The sequence below is a fragment of the Nyctibius grandis genome, chromosome 7 (assembly GCF_013368605.1).
Source record: "Nyctibius grandis isolate bNycGra1 chromosome 7, bNycGra1.pri, whole genome shotgun sequence".
Classification (NCBI taxonomy): domain Eukaryota; kingdom Metazoa; phylum Chordata; class Aves; order Nyctibiiformes; family Nyctibiidae; genus Nyctibius; species Nyctibius grandis.
In genome coordinates this window covers 12,511,486-12,532,799 of record NC_090664.1, presented here as the reverse complement: position 1 = coordinate 12,532,799, position 21,314 = coordinate 12,511,486, and the positions used below count along the sequence as shown (strand labels likewise).

Sequence of the window (21,314 nt, the reverse complement as noted above, 5' to 3'; positions counted from 1 at the left end):
GGAAAAGTGATTACAAGTGAAATTGGAGGGTCAGAGGTACCGCTTGTTCTAATTGTAAACTCTCTTCCCCCGCCCCTTTCAGCATTGCTCACCTTCATTTTGAGAGGCATGGAGTAGGGGAAACAAAGGCTTGTGGCTAATGTAGTTAGTGGCAACTTCCCTTCAGAGCTTATTAAACTTTTCCTTTTCATACTGACTTATTTGGCCCAATAAACAGAACCTGAGTCAGTGACATTGCTGTAAGCATCCGCCAGAGCGTCGTGCTGCCAACACAAGCCACTTGCTTAACTCTGGTTGCAGCTTCAGTTGTTTTAGTTCATTCAGGTTAGACTTCCAGGGCTTCTTCCAATCAATGCCCTCCCTCGTGGAAAGATAATATAGTACATTTGCTCTGACTCAAAGGAAGAAACAGGCTGGGAGAGTACATTTCCACATGTCCAATCAAATCAGGCTCAGGTAAACTCTGACCCTCCTTCTTTAATCTATTTTCAGAATAAAACTGTTGCCTTTTAAACCGTTTATCTTCCCTAAGAAATACTGAACTAGAAGGTCACTTCCAGAGGTAACAGGGCAGCTCTCAACTCTAGAATGATGATCTGTACCATTCCCAGAACATCTCCCTTTTCTAGAATATGTCCCTGTTCTTCTTCTGTTCTGTATATGTTCCACCTAAGAATGTGTTAGTGTGTGGACTGCACCAGCTACAGAGTTTGGAGTGAACCATCTGCTGCTTTACAACAGGACAACCAGTGTACAGCCAGCAAGTGACACACAGAGGAAGTTTTCAGATACATAAATCCACACAAAAAGTACACAGAGGGTCACAATTCTGATGTTGTCATACATGCCTGATTGCACCTGCTAGATTCAAACACCTGTGTACATGCAGGTGTTTGAATTTGTTCTAGCAACACTCTTTCACATAGATCAAAGTATGAGAATGAGTTTTGTTTTTCAGATGTGTATGCAGGCATACATATTGTGCCTGAATATTAACATGCAGTAGTTGTGTGTGGACAGGCTTCCTGAAGATGTTTTTACATGGATCCCACTGAAATGTACTGGATCTGGAGTGATCTCCTATGAGGAGAGGCTGAGAGAGCTGGGTCTGTTTAGCCTGGAGAAGAGAAGACTGAGGGGGGATCTTATCAATGCTTACCTTAGGGGCAGGTGTCAAGAGGATGGGGCCAGACTCTTCTCAGTGATGCCCAGTGACAGGACAAGGGGCAATGGGCACAAACTGAAACATGGAAAGTTCCATCCAAATATGAGGAAAAACTTATTTACTTTGAGGGTGACAGAGCACTGGAACAGGCTGCGCAGGGAGGTTGTGGAGTCTCCTTCTCTGGAGATATTCAAAACGACCCTGGACACAACCCTGTGCAACATGCTCTAGGGGGAACCTGCTTCGGCAGGGAGTTGCACTAGATGATCTCCAGAGGTCCCTTCCAACCCTAACCATTCTTTGATTCTGTGATAACTGGGCAAGTGGGATTCACATGCTGCATTGTCTATTTATTTATCTTAGAAAAATTAATGTGTTCTCGTAATTACTGGTTAGGGGGGCAGATCTGTCAAGAATACATTGACAGAGTAAGTGCAGGCTATTGTATTCAGGAAAGTGAAGGTTTCATCCATAATGTATTAAGAGCCTGAGAGAAGAACAAAGCTATTAAATTACATTAGGTTCTTGTCATTCAGTTCTGGCTTTTTATAAAATACGCAGACAGGGAAGTCCTGGTAAGTGGAGGCCTATATACAAAACAACATTTTGAAGTAAGAAAGCAGTGACAATTTTTATTATTTACTGTTAGTGGAAGAGATCACGTATTGCACTCTGGATAAAAATTATAATTATTGACAGTCTCCTGTATACATAAAGCTATGATATCATTTAATGTATGGTTTCCTTCTGTTCTTCTCTGCAGATGACCCTCATAAGCCAGAGGAGAAAGATGAAATTTCCAAAGTCACAATCATAAGTCTTGTCCCATTACTGGTGATTTCTGTTGCCGTGATTGTTATCTTTTATGCCTACCGCACTCATAAGAAGAGGAAGCTCAACAAGGCATGGGAGAAGAATGTTAAGCCCAGGAAGCATAAGGACTGCAGTGATGTTTGTGCCATTATGTTAGATGATGACCGCTCAGACATCAGCTCTACCTGTGCCAACAACATCAACCACAACACAGAATTGCTGCCTATTGAGTTGGACATTGTTGTTGGCAAAGGAAGGTTTGCTGAAGTGTATAAAGCCAAATTGAAGCAAAACACATCGGAGCAGTATGAAACTGTGGCAGTCAAGATTTTCCCCTATGAAGAATATGCCTCCTGGAAAACTGAGAAAGACATTTTTTCAGATGTAAACCTCAAGCACGAGAACATCCTTCAATTCTTGACAGCTGAGGAGCGTAAGACAGATCTTGGTAAACAGTATTGGTTGATCACTGCCTTCCATGCTAGAGGAAACTTGCAGGAATATCTCACACGACATATTATCAGCTGGGAGGACCTCTGGAAACTGGGTGGCTCCTTGGCCCGAGGGATTGCCCATCTGCATAGTGATCACACACCCTGTGGTCGCCCCAAAACACCTATAGTGCACAGAGACCTAAAGAGTTCCAACATCCTGGTGAAAAATGATTTAACCTGCTGTCTCTGTGACTTTGGGTTATCCCTGAGGCTGGACCCTTCTCTGTCTGTGGATGACTTGGCTAACAGCGGGCAGGTAAGTTAAAAGTTTGAAGAGGGGGGTGTGTGTTGTTCCAGTTGGATTGTCAGTTCCTGGGGTGAAAAGAGGAAAAAACCTTATGCTGCCATATTTACTTAAAAACATTAAAAATTAAATGTGAAAGTGTTTATAAACAAAGAGGCTCTAAACTTAACATTTAAGCAACAGTGAGAGAAGTGCAGTGTAGGTTTCGTTATAATTGGAGGGCTGCATATGTATACATTGCAACCATCCTCTCTATACACTTACACTAAGCATGGTATGAGCTTGTTAGCAACTGTGGTGCTGCTGCAGTGCACACACACACACACGCATACGGTAAGGATGTGCTTCAGATTGTGAGGTTGTACCAGTTTTCATGCCTGATGGCATTACAGTTTTGTGTGAGTAGACCCACTCCTGGTGTTCCCCAGCACATGTGAAGTCAGTCTTTTGTCCTTAAGAGGTGAAAGCAGATAACTAGAGTGATAGATAATCACTTTAAAAGGCCAAAAAATAAACTTGTTTAAGATTATGGTACATTCTCCAAATGCAGGCAAATGCAAGAATGTCAAATAAAAATAATTGCCCTGTTGTGCTTTTTCAATTAAGTAGCATGGATAATACTCATCTACTTCACAGGGGTGCCAGAAGGATGTGTTTGAATGCTTTGAAGATGAAAATTTTCAAGTACATCTCTAAATATTGGCTCTTCTAATGAAAACTCCCATAGGATAAATTCAGACCATTTGTTAAGTTAATTAATTCCTAATTATTTAATTATACATATATTTATACATTTTTTTTATATTTATATTTTTATACATAGGTCCCACCAAAGTCTGTCTGTTTACACTGACTTTTACTTAACATGGAACTAATATTTTGGTTTAGAATGTTTTCTGGGACAGCTTTTCAGTCAGTAGTGCTCTGTTGAGTTCACGGGAGCTTTGCTGTTGTTTATCTAAGGAAGATCTGTCTTTGAAAGTCTCCTTTGTGAGAGACAACTGTCCTGAGCTCATTTTGAGAAGATTTATTAACCAGAGCTGGGGGTGAATGATAACCAGTGGAGCCGTATTTAAAGTAATACAAACACCGCTCACAGTTACATATCATTTCTTTTCAGCATGTCAGACCTTTTTGGAGTTCAGTGAAGTCATACCATATTCAGTCGTAAGACTGGTCCCATTTGGAATAAAGTGAAAAACAGAGTATTCAGCAGTGTAAGGCAGGGGCTCTGAAACTCAACCCCACAGACACTTTGATTGCTTAAAGCCAAGCCTTTTTTCAAGATGATTTCTCTGGCATTGCTCACAGACACTTGGAAGTAGGAGGATAGCATTGATACTGCCACTTCCACAGTCCACACCGACACTAAAAACAAAGCACAGTGCTGCCCAGAGCAAGTTACTGCTTGGGAGTTGGTGTCCTTGAGCACTGGTGTTGAGGCCCACTGTTCTATTTTATTTAGCTCCAGTGAATCTGTTTGGGGGTGACCCAGCTAGTGTCATTCTTCTCTGTGACAGGAGTATGATGGTGTGAAGTGACTCCACTTCAACCTCCACCTTGTTTCATCTGGGCATACAAGCACGACCCACTTCCAATTCCCCAATGTGCCAACTTTAGTGCTGTAGCTTTTGCTAAAGGGGTCTTGCACCAGTATTTGCCTTATGCATAATTTCTAAACTTCACCCTTTGACTCAAACCCTTTCAACCAGGAGGTCCAATTTTTTAAAGTATATAATGGAGCTGACCCATATTTTAATTCAAGGAAACCTCTAGCCTTCTATGAAATAAATAAAAGAGTGTAAGTGTTTTACCATTTTTCTGATCAGCCTTAGACAGTAATATTCAAGGCAAGTTGTTGGGGTTACAAAGCCATCTTCTTTCCGATCTATCCAACTACCTTCCGTATCATACAAATACAGCCATTATTGACTGTACAATACTAGTGCCCTTAGTAACGAGCTGGAAACCATCTTCTTCCCCATTAGAACCTTTGCAGTCTTTTCAGTCTGGCCATCCATGATGGTTAATATTTGCAGACATTACTTAACATGACCACATAAATCTGGACCTTTGTCCCATTGTGTTCAAAGGACTGGTATGTGCCTGCAAGGCCAGCAGTTCCTCACCTCAGCAGCATCAGCAAGCTTGTAACAGATGGCCTCCCTAACCAGATAAAGAGGGGTACCTACTGCCCCTCTGGCTGACACACCTCAGGGCACAAAACATCCCCCACAGCTTGAAAGAAATGTAAGGTCTCTCCAGTAAAAAAGATTCAAAAGTCACAAAAACTATAATGTACTGCAGGAAGAGAGATGGTCCCTCACTAGAAGTTTTGGAGAAGCAAAAAATGAAAGCAGAGTGGTATTTGCAAAGAGAAAGCATATCCAGACTCCAGAGGGGCAACCAAGTCTGAATTGCTGGAGTTTAGGTACCTAAAATGCCTTTGAGACTCAGGAGTCACGTTTCCACAAGATACAGGAAAAGTATCTTTGACCCAAAGACCTAATAATCTAAATGCAGATAAAAGGACATAAGCAGAGTGGAACACATGATAAATCCTAAGCAGGATGGAAATGGGATTGGCTTGATAGTGTTCTTCAAGTCATTTTAATTTTTCCCTGCATTTCCCTCTGTACTTTTTAGTTATAGGGCTTCATCCTCCATTGTCCAGCAAAGCTGCAGAATCATTTTCACTGCTGCAAAGAGGGTGTGAAATGCCAGACTAGAACAGCACTTTGTGACAATGTTAAGAATCGGTATTTAGGCACCATTAACTCTTGTTAAAATCAGCAGGGTTTGGGGCTGTGGGACTGTGGGCCATAGTATGCAGGTAACCCTTCTTAAGCTTTGGATGGGATCTGCTTGGGGAAGAAGTTGTGTGTTGGGGAACAAATGGGGGTTAGGAACAGCCTCTGCTGTGGAGTTGCCATACGTTCATGTTCTGTAGGGGAAGGAGATGCTGGTCGCCTCAGTGGTGTTGAGACATGATTGTCCAAAGTACTCATTCAGTGTATGGCTGTTACTCACATGCTTGGCCTTAAATTCATCACAGAGTCCACATAATAGGGAATTTAACTTTGGGACTGATCACACAGGGTTTTTTCTGTCCTCTATTTATAAAGGCTTTGACACAGAAATTCTCTGCTGTTGCAGGTCCGATGGCAAAGCTATGTCCTTGATCTTTCCTGCTGTCTTATTATGGTGCATTGCACTTTTTGGAACATCTTCCTATTTGCCCTGAGCTTGGGGTGATAAGACGTGTTTACAGAAGCTTGTAAAATGGATGTCATAGGGCGCTCTCAGGACCGTTCATTTACTGTGTGGCTGCCTGTAGTTGCAGACCCAGTAACTGAAATGATCTTTTGCAGACCTGCTTACTGCTGGGCCCTGGAGTGATTGCTGTAGTGCAAATAACTCATTTAAATCACAGATCCTACTGCATCACGCACTTGTGCATGTTCATCTCTGCGATTAACCAGTCTCCAATTTGAAGCTATCTTTGCCTGATGAAAGACTTAGTATGTTTGTAGTTTTTCAAGGGGGATAAATTTTTTATACCTACCCTCTGAAGAGTTTGTCATTTGAGAGCAACTGTTGAGCAATCCAAAAATTCTTCCTTAAATCATTTCTTGTGATAAAAACAGACATTTAAACTTTGCCTGCTGTAATGCAAGGTCATAATCTAGATCTCAGCAAAGCTGCTAAAATCATTGCTGAAAATTGCTCAGTATGAATAAAGTTTATGGGAACGGCTTTTCAAACAAAGGGGCTGATTTTTGGTTTCAATTGAAATGTGTTCTTCTGCATTCAGTATTCGTGTAGTTGCTTTCTTCGGCCAGGCCTGCATTTACCACTTTCCTTTTAAGCCTACCATGGAAAGAAACAGCTAACACTGTAATATGCAGTGCAAAAGAGTACGACATTTTTCTTGCTTATCTGAAAGACACTCGATCAGTGGCAATTGCTTCAGGCCCAAAGGGCAGAGTTTATCTGTGAATAGCCAAAGAGTGAGAAGCTTGTCAGTGTCAAAATTATTTGCTTAAGGAACTAAAAAGGGCTTCTTTTTTTTTTTTCTTTACCAAGGGAGGTGCAAGTAAGTTGGTAGTTAGGACAATGCCAGATTCCCCTGGCAGCAGAAAATATGACCTGTGCCAAGTATGGCCTGAATTTTTGGATTCATGTCAAATGGCACTGTTTCTGTGAAAGCTGAAGTTAAATCACAACAGAATCCAAAACATGAATTACAATTTCAGCTCCTGAGCTCTCCCTGATCTCTTCTCCTGTAGGTTGGCACAGCAAGGTACATGGCCCCTGAGGTTCTGGAGTCCAGGATGAACCTGGAGAATGTGGAGTCCTTCAAACAAACAGATGTGTATTCCATGGCTTTGGTCCTCTGGGAAATGACATCTCGCTGTAACGGTGTCGGAGGTAAGTGCCATCAGTTTTCTTCTCTCTTAAAAGTATGTTTAAACAGAGATGCTCTCATGATTGGGGAGGGGGTGATTCTTTTTAAGTCTCACCATTTTTTCTAATGTATCTGGATGCTGTAACTTAACAGGCCTTCGGTAGTATGAGATGCACATGTGCATGAGCAGGCTTGAAGGGCAAGCACCTGAGTGCACGAGTAAATCTGTCCTTGATTGGTGTAAGGATAAATCGGTTGTTAGGCAGACCACTTTTAAAGCTTATTAATGTCTGTTTTTTCCTGTAACATCTTGAGTAGCCATGGATTGACTCAGTCTGGTTGACCTCACCCAAAATGATTGGAAACATAAGACAATTTGAAATACTAAGACCAAGAAGTGATAACTGCCTCCCATTTACTTTCATGGAATGTTAATTCTGAAGCCTAATGAGGTCCAGTTAAGTGTCACATTTACTAATTGATCATTTCTGTAAGAGTCATCATAGTGATACAGAAAACTTCCCTCTTTCCCAAAATCCCCAGCTGCTGCTCATCATGTTTTGTGATGTTGCAAGAGATCATCCATATGACAAATCAAGGGATGTTTGTTGTATAAAGTGCATTAACAAAATAAAAATGATTGGAACTGACTATCAGAACAGCTCCAGGAAGAGCTGCTATGTTTGTTCATATTCAGAACTTGTTTACTGAGACAAAATCTCCATTTCTGCTTTGCCTAAAGCTGCCCGAGAATTCCCAGTGTGCAGCACTGGTATGTGCTAGAAATCAGAAAAGTTGCTGTTGATATATCTGCATTACATATTGCCATGTTTGAAGATTTTCACCTTACTGTAGAGACTAAAATGAGACTAAGTTACATATAAAATTCTTCAGTCTGCTGGCATTGTCTAACATTCATTCTAACAAAAACTGCTGCACAGTCCAGGGCTCTCACAGGCAGTCTAAGGAGTGGGGCTGTAAAAGGTAACACTAATGTGGATATTATAGTAAATATGCAACTATGATTTGGTTTGTTATTCTTCTTCCAAGGCCACAGATGCTCTTTTTTCATCAGACTTGGCACGGTTCCATCTCAAAGGGCTGCCACAGAGACAGGACAATCTTGCAGGCTAGAGAACTATAGTATGAGCAACATAGTGTACAGAAGGGAAACCAATGTCCCATGGGAAGATGTGCATAGCTGCTCCTTGTTTCTCTACTAACATTCGTGTGATACCACAGGGGTGTCCATGGAGGTCTCTGAAGCCACTCTGCACAGTGGCTGTGTGTCTACATCATGACGTCCGCGTGCAGGAGGGAGGAATGCCTCCACCTCAATCTCCTCCTATGTCTGACCAGCATTTGGTCTTGCTGGGTGGGCTGGATTGTGGGCAACAGCTTTGCCCCTGTTTACACCCTGCTGGGAAAGCTACAAAGCAAGTATGTGTGCAGAAAGCTAGCGCTAGCATAAAAGCGTGAAAATAATCTTTCCTAGTCAAACATTTCAGAGAAAAAGCATTGATGCTTCAGGAACTGAACCTCAGTCTGGCATAATCCAAGGCAAACCTATCCACATTTAACTGTCGTGGTCATGCTAGTTTCTAAGTGCATTGGCACAAACTCAGCTTTTCATTAGCACTTTGTAAATGTGACTGAGGAGATTTAAAACCTGAGAAAAAGGATCTTTGCCCTTTCTCTTGGGCTCTCTCTGTTTCTTGCATTTAGGAAGTCACCTTATTAATATAAGTACGAGCTGTTCACTGTGGAGTCTTTTATCTTTGCTGATGCCTGAGTCCCTTCCTGTTCGTATTTGCTGAGTATGGCGAAATGGACATTGTGGCAAAAGCAAACCTTATTGCTGCTGTTCTCAGAAGGCAACTGCCTAAAAGAGGATATAAAGGGAGTTTCATAAGGAAGGAAAATCACCAGCATGTTTAGCTAGAAGAGACTGACCCATTATAACCTTGAGAAGAAGAGCTGAAGCCATTTCAGGAAAAGGAAAGATTTCTCTGGCCCATCATCCCCTTTGCTTTCAAGGTCAAGCTTAACCCCCACCCACGTCCTGATTATCCATATTCATTTCACCCCTCAGTCATCCTCATCTCCAGAAACACATTTCTTGCATTTCATTTCCTTATTTCAGTCACCTTTCCAGGGGTGAAGTCCCCAGCAAAACCACAGGAGTACTTGAGCAGATCTGTAGGGGGTGGAACTTGGGCTTAGTGTCTCCATCCAGAGCAGCTAAATACAACTCCCAGGATGTAGCTCCCTTAGCTCGTCACTGATACTGACATGCAGCAGCATTGCCCCGTTTTTCTCATTTCCTTCTTAGATTTTCCCCTGGTTCGTGCAGCCTGGCTATCTTTGCAACCAGCTGGTGAAATACCCTTACAGTGATTCATGACTACAGCTCCCCCTCTACTTTCTCTCTCCATCTGTCACTCGTGAGACTCCCTCCTCTCCTCGCAGCCTTCCCGAGGAGCTGCCTCCGCTCACGCAAACCCCTCTTTTCTTTCTAACTGTTAGGCACTGAGAGAAATGACCTCGCGTATAAGCCAGAGTAGGCTGACCTGATTGCAGCCAGCCTTCCCAAAGGAACCTAAAAGATGTAGGCACCATCTTTGCAGGGCAAGCTTGACTGTGGTTTGAGCTCCCTGTCGCTAGAGAAAGCCCATGGCAGTTTAGAGGGCAGGAGTGGCAGTCTAAGCCGAGGCAGCGGCATTAGCAACTTTCGTTAGGGAGAGAAGCGTGTGGGGGGCTAATTGCCATTCAGCCACACACAGGTACGGTGACTTATTTCTTTTACAAAGGGAGCTCTAAGGATTCATTTGTCAGTGTGCAGGTGTTCAGTGAGTGTGGGAGGCAATGGAGGCAGGTCCTTTCACTGCAGCAGCTTTGTCAAACACAGTCTCCACACTATGCCTGGCGTTTTCAGTCAGCAGACATTTAAACAAAAATACCCAGCAGCATAATCCATACTGTGAAGCTGCTGTAGTAAATAAGCAGGTGGGGATCGGCTTTTGAGAAAGGCCATGCTGTTCATTGTTACTTTGTTGTGCTAAATATGGAGAAGCAGAAATGGGGCACAAGGGAAAGGAGACAGAGGCAAAGATCGAGTTTGACTGATTTTTCAGCGGAGTATAATTTAAGAGGCATATTTAGAAACTCAGCAATACTACTTTGGGGAGAACTTCAACCGCTCCACACTGCTGTTAACTTGGTATTTCATTCAGCGCAACAGCTGTGCACCAGATGCTGCACGTTGCAAGAAATATAATTTTCATCTCAACCACTTGCTTTCAGAGCAACACAGCTTTGGCGACTGAGGCAAGTGTAATTTCTCTGCAAGCGTCCTAGAAAGAAAAGAAAACCATCTGGTTTGTATCGGAGCTGCTACGGGTGGGGGACTGTTGGGGGTGGTAGGCGAGAAGGAGAGGAGAGGGAACTTCTGGATACACAGGGTTGATGAAGAGGGAGAAGAGAAACCCCTCAGAAAATGGTGGCGTTGCACATGCAGCATTATACTGCCTGGAGTGGTGGCTGGCTTCGGTATAGCAACAGAGCTTTGTTTGAAATGGCAGCCTTGCTTTACCAGAGCTGTGTTTAATGTGAATAAAATCACTAATTAATCTTATGCTTACTTGGAAAGAGTCAGCCATGAGCCACAGTTTGGTAACTAAACGTTTATGCATCCTCTACCTTGTGAAATGGTCAGCTTTCACCATAGTGTCGTGGGGAGGTGACAGTTTTCTGGCGGCAGGGAGCATTTTGATAGCCTGTACAGTGGGGCTGTGCCTGTGCATTGGCCCCTGTGATGGCTGCAGCTGGGGCCTGATTTAAGCCTCTCCCTCTGTGGAGCGGAGTCCTAGAAATTCTCCGTGTGTCACCATAGTACTATGTGTAAGGTAGCAAGTGCTTTCCTTCAACAAGCCCAGGTAGCAGTAGATAAGATCACTGCACTACACTTCTTATTGGATGCTGATATGCTCACGTGCTCTGCGTTCCTCTACTTTCCCACCTCAAGAATCCAGCACACAGTGACTAAGCAGCCTGTAACTGTACACTGATGGCAGAGCACGTGGACTTCCAAACCTTTGGAAGGGTGGCTGTGTCTTTGATCATCAAATGTGAAGTCACTTAAAACATGTCTGTGCAAGGAAAACTGGACAGTGAGTTCACCCATCCCAGCACATCCTCACCCTTCCCAGCTAGCATCTGTATTCTGAAGGAGCAGAACGGGGAAACCTAGAGTAAATCTGAAGTAAGCATTTGACACCTCCTTAAACTTGGCAATGAAATGGCTTTTGAGCCTCTGCACAATCCCTTTGTGCAATGGCTAAGTAGATCCACCACCAAAATTCCTCTAGCGTGATGAAAGACACAATCTGCACACACATGCAAGTAGGTGTGTGTGCGTGAGCTGTCACAGAGGCTCCACCATCAATGGATTTATCCCTTCTGTGGCTCTTCCCTTGTAAACTCTAAAGGGAGAGGCGTTTCAAAAGGACCTAAAAGTTCCTGAACACAAGCCCACTGCTGTGGACTGTGCTCCACGGTTGATTTTTGCTGGCTTGCTTTCGCCTCACTCCTGCTTTGATTCTACAAATGAGCCTTCATCTTCCAGCATGAGAAGTGTCCCACAGAAATCAGCAAGGCAGATCACATGAGGGAGTGTCGACAGGGTGTGCGGGTATGCTGTTCTGACCCAAAGGAAAAGAATCACACTGCAAAGAGCTTAGAGTAGAAAAAGATCACATGAGCGAGGCATATTTTTCATGAACCCACAGCCAAATTTTCCAAAGCATTCATCAGGAACAACAAATAGATTTTCAGTAATGTCTCTGGGGCTAAAAATCCAGTCCGGGCCTTTCTGAGGGTAATGGCCAGGCCAGTGTCAAAAGGAACCAGAGGTACAGCGGTTATTAGTGCAAGGTAGGTCACAACCATAAAGATTAAATGCTGGAGGTTAAAGTTGAAGGAACCCTGCCATTACTGAACGCTAAAGGTGCTGTAGTTCATGGTACCTGAGGTATTTACGATACTTAGCCAGTTGTCATTTTTAGTGCCTGACTGGTCTAAAAACAAACAAAAGAAACATATAAGGCATGAAAAATAGATTCAGCATCTGTATACAGCCGTGCACAAGCAGCTAGACACAAACATCTTAACCTACCTCAAATTGACATCTGTTACATCTACTGTAGCACGTCAACATGATCCATGAATAACCCCAGCTATTACTGCAAAATGTGCCCAACACCTGAGATTCCACTGCATAGGGATGATTTACTGCAAGAGGATTCAGTGAGCTTTTCTTTCTAAGGCAAAGAGAAGCAAGATAATAAATAGCAAGAAGATGTTGCATGCTTTTCAAATTGAGGGAAGGCATGACTGTATTACTATAAAGTTATTACAGTGAATTGGCATCTGACTTCAATTTCTCTTTCTTTATCATTAAAAAAAAAACCCAAACCTGAAAAACCTATTCGGTCTGAGGAATGCTCATAGCATAGAAAGAATTTCTCAGACAGGGAAAATGTATTACAAACCTATCAATTCCCTGGGAAGGCTTTCCCTTCCCCCACTTGGACCTTCCCCAACCACTTGAACATGAATGGCTTTCAGATTAAGCTCAGTGAGAAGGAACAGGTCAGCACCACAGCGCCAGCTTCCCTCTGTTGGACATTCAGACCTCTCTGACTCCTCAGACTGCAAGATCTCAGAGCCTTGGCTGGTGTCCATGACCACTACCATGGTCATGACTGATGGAGATGGTGTAGGAAATGGCTGTCTTGGTCATGCTATTTAAATTTTCCCAGCAAACTTCAGTATTTTGATTTGCTTTGGAAGTAGAGGTACCTGCTTTGTAATCATTATGCATCGGCTACACAGGAATCTAGGTCTGACCATCAAGATGGCAACTGCCCAATTAACCTCTAGGGCTAAAGTCTTATAAATTTACTTTGGCTGAGTAATCCCTAACTCAGATTAATGTGGGTGAAACTGGTATGACTTCTTGCAGAGGAAAGCAAGCAAAGCAGACTTTGGCCCTTGAGTCTTAAAGAAAGTGATTTATGTATGAGAAGATAGGTGTTTCGGGACTATAGCCACTCTCCAGAGCATTGTGTGGACAGTGGCCAGCACCAGATGGTTTGGGAGAAGGAGAGCGAGCTCTGCAGGAGGCATCTGTGAGGTGATCTGCTGCACTGCACACACAGTTGTTTGCAGCTGGATCTCTTAAACACTGGACTTTGAAGCACAAGGTTTAATATCCCTTCCAAAATGTTTGTTATCATATCTTGGCTATTCTTTTTAAGCATTATATATTCCCTCTCTTCTTTTGTAGCCTATCGTCTTCATCTCGTGGTCATCAGGTAGAAATGAGATCTACGGCCTGACTCTAAGGTTTTGGAAAAAAGTCCACCTTTTAGTTATGTTCGATACTACCTTGCTTTTATCATGAGACATGACAATCAGAAGGATCTGACCTGTGTTATCTTGATCATTAGTTATTTTCAGTATTTTACTGTATGACCTCTTCCCTTTCTCTCCAGAGGAAACAAAGCCAAGCTTTAGAGGTTCTTCTCGTTTTTTTCTGGGCCTTTAATCATTGTTATCACCCTTCTCAGAGCTTCCTTTTACCCCTTGAGAGGAGCGAGCAGCACTGGACACTGCATTTGAACTTTGGTTGTAACATTACACAACAGTAATGTGTCTCGTTCGTCTCTTCACACATCTCCTGGGCACTCACATGCATTCTTCCAACTGCGTTGTAGATTACACTTCAGTTTTTCTTGCCCTCAGTTAATTCCTAGAAAGAAATAAGAGGCAGCAGAACAGGCCAACTTCGTAAATCTTTATCTAATACTAGCAAGTCATTAGGGCTGTGAGTAAAGTCTCCATCTGTTCCCAAAGAAACCACAGCATTTTCTACACTGTGTCAGCATCTACTATAATATTTCCGCTCTCAGAGATTTCTTGAGTTTTCTCCAAAGATCCCATATGTCTGCCTCTTCCTTTCTCTCTCCAAAGAAAAGCAAAGAAAATATGCAACATGCAAACAAAAACTAGAATGGCAGCAATCCCTTCAGGAAGCTGTGCCCCCTGCATCATGGGCCAAAACTGACCCATTTTGGGAAAGAGGCCTAAAATAAGAGCAGACTACTGCTTTCTACAAGGGAACATGGCTCAATAATAAACAAGGTTAGCATAGCAGCTTCCAGCACTGCTCCTTACTGTATTTTTGTCCTTTTCAAGCAACTGTTTCCTCCTAGCAATCTGGCATATTCACAGCTATCATGACCTAGATTTCAGTTTATATTTCACTTGGTAAGTGTGTGTGGATTCCAGGGGACCTAAGGGGGACCAGAGTAACCAGTTCATGCAAGCCTGGCTCAGGCAAATCTCACCTTGAAGCTCCTGTGTGTTTTGTCTCAGCACAGATTGAAAGGCTCATAAACCATTATAGGTTACTCTGCTGCTCTGACTGTTACTAATATGATTATGTACTTAAGAGTTTAAATGAAAATTGTTTAGTTGGCTAGGAAAGAAAAAGGGAGCAAGGGAGCGTGTGGGAGAAACACATTTGAAACATTTTTGAAAATGCCAACTGGCTTTGCTTTGTTTGGAGCTGGTCAAGCAGAACAGTGGCACTGAGCAGCTAATCAGTAGTTCCTACTCCTCCAGAGAACAGCCAGCTCCCTTCACACTTGGCACCAGTACAGCACAGCTGAATACCCTTGTGTTTGCTTATTCTCTTGGCAGAAGTGAAAGAGTACGAGCCCCCATTCGGCTCTAAAGTGCGAGAACACCCCTGTGTGGAAAGCATGAAGGACAATGTCCTAAGAGACAGAGGGCGACCTGAGATCCCCAGCTCCTGGCTTAACCATCAGGTAAGAGCACCACACGCGAGCAGCTGGGAGCTGCACTACACATTTAGCTGCTGCCTGAAGACTGAGCATTAACTCAGTGTCGGGCCCAACAGGCTAGACCTCTCTTTTGCACAGATTAGAGCTCCATCACACAGTGACACCAGTGCTGCCATGGTTCAGATACCACAGTGCTCTGCACCATGCCTACCCCAAAGCCCTGGGATTTCTGCTGCCCAACAGTGTAATCTAAAAGTGATCAAAACAAAAAGATTGGAAACCTGAAACCCGACAATCATCCAGCCAGCCACAGAATAATTAGGGCCTTAAAGCACACTGTGTGCAGGCTCTGAAAGGTCAGAGAGAACAACTTCCCACACGGGCCCCTTCAGCAGAGAAAACAAATGGCAGTAGTTTATCATGGAGAGCAGTCATAGTTGTATCCCAGCTGTTGACAGGTTTAAGAAAATGGGAAATGAGTCTTCAGCAAGCCAGTCTGTTTTTATTCAGGTTGCGCATTAGCAGTCCATTTCCCTTGCATGTCCTGAAGCACTCTGTCAGCTTTCCCCATTCACGGACACCATGGTTGCACTTCCTAGGCGATAGTTGCAGCCCAATTTTTCAGTACGTGAAACTGAAAGGAAACAAGCGAAAGGCATGCATTTCTTCACCTTTGCTCTGAGCAGTTTTATCAGAAGAGATAAAATGAGAATTGTCTCAGAGGAGAAGTGAGGCTTGGTCATACCACTTGTCAATGAAATATGTTGAGTGGTCTTTACAAACAAAAGGAAAGCATTGTGAAATTTATAAAAGCCCAGACAACCAAGATCAGCTAGTATTTCCATCAGGAGCAATGTAACACTCCCTTTTTCATTCCAGTTGAGATGTTAAAATCACAGACTAACACCTACTTAGGAAAGGCCAAGTTAGTGGCCAAAATCAATCATCTTTCCAACCCAGAACAATGCATCTGCCGCCTGATGACTATGGCAGAGTGCAGCTCCTTCCTGAACCACGGGGACTTGCTCCTTATGTAGTCATCTGTGATGAGTAGGGTTATTGAGGAGCGGTGCTTTAACTGGGGAGGAGAGCTGTATTTTGAGGGACGCCTGGATATCTGATGTTACGAGTACTAAAAAGACCTTGGCATTTCTAGGAGCCGTAGATACAACCAACTTCTAAATGACAAGTTGAATTGGGAAGGAGAGATTATACTAATGCTCATCTTTATAGAAAAGAAGTGGTTGCAGAAATTTTATTAAAATTGTGGATGAACTGGTAAAAGGGATCATGAGTTGACTGCAGTTGTTTGTTTTTCCACAAAGCCAAAATGAAGTCCAAACTGGTAAGACAGACATATGTGGTACTTTAGAAGAGCCCAATTAACAAAGGAGAAAAGAATCCTGAGCCAGATCAGTTGGGAGATAAAAATTAAATAGTAGAAAATGCTTAAAATTAGGAACAGTGTGAGAACATTTCTGGGGATATTCAAAAGGCATGGTCTCATGAAAAAAATTAAAGTAAAGCAGGACAGAGAACTGATTAGGGAAACAGAAGAACAACAGGAAAATCTGTGGTCAGCAAACTTGAGGATAATCACAGTTTTCTCAAGAGCAAAAGGAAATCTAACTTAGTACCAGTCTGTTGCTGGGTATGAAAGAAAGATACTGCTTATTCTAATGCAAAGGCAGACACTGTCAGCAAATATTTCTGTTCTGCATTTGGGAAGAGTCAGATGATGTACATGTAACAGAAAGTAATGAAAACCCCTATAAAGCAAGTGTCATTGGCATTTAAAGCAGCCTGGGGCAGTGTTCAGTGGCCCAGAGCCTTGTCTGCGTTCAGGACAGGGCTACTCTTGTGGGCACTGCAGCAAGGCACTGTATTATGTGACAGTAGACATGGGCAGTACCACCGGTTAAGCCTTGGAGAGAAGTGTCCAGGAGCTCATTTCATGCACAGCCAGGCATAGCGGCGAGCACAGGTGTGCCGGCGTGCCCAGGGCACCTGGGCAGGGAAGCACTGGGCTCGGGATCCCCATGGTGCTCAGGCACGGGGCAGGCCCGCAGCTGCTCTCATGGCAGCAAGCCTGAATGTGTGGAGGGCTGCAGCTCCAGGTACTGGAGTAGAGCTATAAGATATACTGTGAATTTCGTCACCTCTGGGTTTACATAGCAAGTAAACTGATTGCAGATTTGGACCTCGGTGTCCTGCATTTGACTTCAGAGGTTCCCTGTGTAAAACCCAGACCACAGTCTGCCCCCAGTACAGGGCACCCCACTGACTGGGAGGACCACGCATCTGCACTTGGGTGTCACCAGAACAGGCATAGCTGGCTCCAGCAGGGTTCAGCTAAGAGTCTAAGGCAGGAAATGGATGCCTGATGACACACTCACAGGACACTTAATGAAGGCAGATTTAATTCCCTTCATCTGAATCCCTTCAGCGTTTCACATTGCGCTATCTAAAATGCAGTGACGCATCGGCTTCCACGGGGCTGTGACAGTTTGCAGGAGCTGAGGATCTGCTTTGAACTCCATAGAAGTTGCTCTTACTGTAATGGCTCTTCCATATTCATTTCCTTCCTCTGCAGTCGTGTTTTTGTAATGAACTCATTATTCATCATGATAAAATTCTGGAATGGATTTACATATTACAATTCCCCTCCCCAATGAGATTTGCTGCACTATTGATTTCAAGTTAATGTTTAATATTTAATTTAATTTACTGCTTGTAATTTCAATGCCAGCAGAAAACTAATGTTATTTGTATACAGACAATAACATTCTGCTATTAACATTGACATCAGTCAACATCACCAATTAGGTAAATTATGCAATTAATGCAGTGTTGTGAAATGTTATTTTTTTAAATAAGAACTTTAAGATAAATCCTACTTAATGAGCTTTTAGTGTCATAAAGCAAAGCACACAATTTCCTGGCAAATACCTCTTGTTTATAAAATGCATTACAGAGATGCAACTGTTTTTTTGCTCCTGTAAACATGTGCATCAGCATTGAAATGAAGGTTAAATAGTTACATCTGTGAGTGACATGTGTTTAAGTGTTTGTGGGACTGTGGCCCATATTTGCACATAGATTTAGTTAGTCTGCAAGGAATTCATAAAGGGCTGATGCAGGGCCTGATACTGCTGGCAATCAGAATTCTGTTCCAAAAACCCAAACAGAATTCAGGCATGCCAAGGCACAGGTTGAGCGGGAAGTCACGTTATCCAAGAATTCTGATCATATTTATTTAAAAAAACCCCTACTTGATACTATAGGACTAGTCCAAAGCATCATTTTTCTTGTTATAAAAGTATCAGTCCAGAAATGACAGTACTAACTAAAGTGCTGAAAATATGGTAGTAGGGTTTCTTTTAAATAAAAGGCAAAGCATGCCCCCATGACAGTAACAGCAGAGCCTATAAAGCCCCTCCAGGACAGACGTGAATAACCCCCTGAACTTGAGAGGGCACTAAAACAACTCTGACACACGGACAGGCTTTGGCGGTGACTGGCCACATCACGGCTGCTCTCTCTGTGCTCTCTGCAGGGCATCCAGATGGTGTGTGAAACTCTTATTGAGTGCTGGGACCATGACCCCGAGGCCCGGCTCACGGCGCAGTGCGTTGCGGAGCGCTTCAGCGAGTTCAAGCACCACGACAAGCTCTCGGGAAGAAGCTGTTCAGAGGAGAAGATCCCCGAAGACGGCTCTGTGACCACCGCCAAGTAGCGCGCACCGGAGAGCTCCGTAACGGAGGGAAGTTGCTCCTAGACACGTTCACCTTGGCAAAGGAAGAAGTCTCGATCAGTGCCTTGACTTGCTTCCTGGAAGACTGAGGCTGTCACTACTCCCTTTAGACTCCGGCTCTGGACAGGGAGATGTACTCGTGGGAATTAAAAGCCAGGGAGTAGGTGTCAGACCCTAGCGTTGGCTGCCGGCATCGTGGCATAGGAGGAGCTATGTATGTTAGCACTTCCTCAGGAAATGAGATTTGAAAATAGCCAATAACATTATGCACTTTATTAATGCCTGTATATAACTATGAAATTGCTATTTTTATATATATATATATATATATATACATATATAGATGAAAAATGTGTGTGTATGTATATATATATCTATCTATATAACAGCCATGCTCTGAAAAAAAGAGTTTAAAAAAGAAAAAAAGTGCTTCCAGGAAATTACCGGTGCATTAGAGATCCCTCCCCCTTAGGGAAGGAGCCTGGGGAGGCTGGACACCAGTAACTGTGCACTAAGCACTCTGCCAAAAAGATAGGCGTCATACGCGGTAAGAAGGTGGCTTTCAAAGCACGTGCTGTGAACACCCGGCTGTGGCCCTGCAGTTCACAGTTGCAGGAGCAGTGTCACAGCAGACAGGCCAATTTGGCTTTGCAGTTGTACCTACACATTCCTGCCTGCAGCACATTTTGGAAGGTTCAGGGATGCCTTTGTCCTCTCATCTTAACCCCAGTGTCTTCATAATGTCCCAGAACGGGAGTGCGAGGAGGTTTGGTCCCTCCCACATGTGTGTTTCCATACAGAGGTCAGTAATGTTGTGTGTTTATTGCTTTGAATTCACGCTGCTTGCAAGCAGGTTGCAAAATATCAGCAGCTTGAGTTTTCCCCTCCTGCCATCCCCACCCCCAAACCATACAAAACAAGACAGGGCCAGCAATAATCCAAGCAGATGTTTTATATTTGCTGTGCATTCTGAGTGCAGGCAGTACTATTTCTTTTTCCTTCCTTTTACCTTGATTGTGTTGCTGTAAGAACAAACATTTTTTTCCCTGTACAGCACATCTAATTGCCTGACACACCACAGTCAGACTCTGTTCCACGCTTTCTAGAGAAAAGTAAGAGACAACAGTCAGTGCCTTTATTTTTGCAAAAGGACCTTGGAGGTGAGGGAAAGCTCCGTAGCATTAGGTTAATGGCATATCCTGCCCTCAGCACTGCGTGCATATAAAGCTGCCCTCAGCAATTCAGCAATTAACAGAAAAAAAACCCCAAAACCCAAGAAAGATGATTTATTCCCAAAGGATCCTTCAGACATTGCTGACATTCTTTCGGTTCTCCAAAATGTTTAAGACAGTTGACGTCACGTTTGGCCTATATAAATGACAGCAATGTGTTTAATAAGTGCTAACAATTTTGTCTTCAGGAGTTTTGCAGTGATTTTCCCGCTTCTTTCTTCCCCATGGCATGTAAGCAGGCCTTCGAAATCAGAAGTTCAGCCAGGACAAACCAGTCCTGTACAGATGTATCTGGTGCCATTTATTAAACACCTTTGACAGAGTAACATCAATATTTCTCTAGAAGACATTGCTATGTAAGTCAATAGGAATCATGCTTATTCAAATAGGAGTTAAGATTTATTGATGAGAAATATTTTATTTGAAATGGGTTTGTATCGGGTTTTTTTTTTTTTCATTTTAACCAAATGACTCAGAAATATTTAAACAGAGCTGGGCAAAAACCTCAACAATTGCAGTGGGATTCAGAGGACACTATGTCAAATTTTCTAGGGGGGAAATTTGTTTTTGTAAAAAAAAAAATAAAAGGAAAGGCAGCAGAGGCGCGGAGCTGGGGGCGAGAGCCGGGCAGGGGGGCCCACTGCCCTCCTGCCCCACCACCGCGGCTGCCCAGGGCAGGGGGAGAGGGAATGTCACGGGCCATTTCTCTTCCTCCATCCACACTGCAGGTCAAGGAATGGCGTCCGGTAGTTCCTGACAATACTGACATTTTTATGGGGTGTTTTTTTGTTGTGGTTTTTTTTTACTACTACATGTAAAGGAAAATTTTTATTCTTTTAAGGAATATTTCACCTGTACATCATGTATGAAATAGGAATGTGAACAATATATACTCTTGTATATCAAATGTTTCAAACACTTAACTTGCTTTGTAAACAGTTTTGGGGTTTTTTTGATCTGTTTTTATTTTGTATAAATCAAATGTTTATTGGAGTAAATAAAATAACACCAGCTCACGTTTGTCTTTTGTCTTTGGTGCATCCAGAATAGGGAGAGGGCTCTTCCTAAAATGAACCCTATCCTGAAACGATTCAGGCCCATTCCTCCCCACCAGGGGCCTGAGTGTAACGCTCAGTGTGTCCAGTGGCTTTTGCATGGGTCCTGCTTTGCTAATGACTCCTTCCCCTGGTCCCATCCTGCCGTTCAGCAGAACAGCACTAGCAGACCTCCAAACATGCTGGCGTATTAGCCCCTGAAGTGTAAAACCTCCACAAGTCTCAGAGGAGGGGCAGGAGAAGAGGGTTCATAGCTGACGCTCTCCTACTTCTAGGTTGCT

At 43.3% G+C, this 21,314-nt stretch overlaps 1 protein-coding gene across 1 annotated transcript in view; it reads left to right on the top strand.

Moving 5' to 3' along the window:
- TGFBR2 (transforming growth factor beta receptor 2) overlaps positions 1-20,967 on the top strand; it is a 61,291-nt gene extending 40,324 nt beyond the window's left edge. Inside the window, exons 4-7 of the mRNA XM_068405474.1 lie at positions 1,929-2,728; positions 7,006-7,147; positions 14,889-15,016; positions 18,549-20,967. Coding sequence (XP_068261575.1) covers positions 1,929-2,728; positions 7,006-7,147; positions 14,889-15,016; positions 18,549-18,728 — 1,250 coding nt within the window. The 3' untranslated portion in view covers positions 18,729-20,967. The remainder of the gene's footprint in view (positions 1-1,928; positions 2,729-7,005; positions 7,148-14,888; positions 15,017-18,548) is intronic.
- Positions 20,968-21,314: the final 347 nt, after the last annotated feature.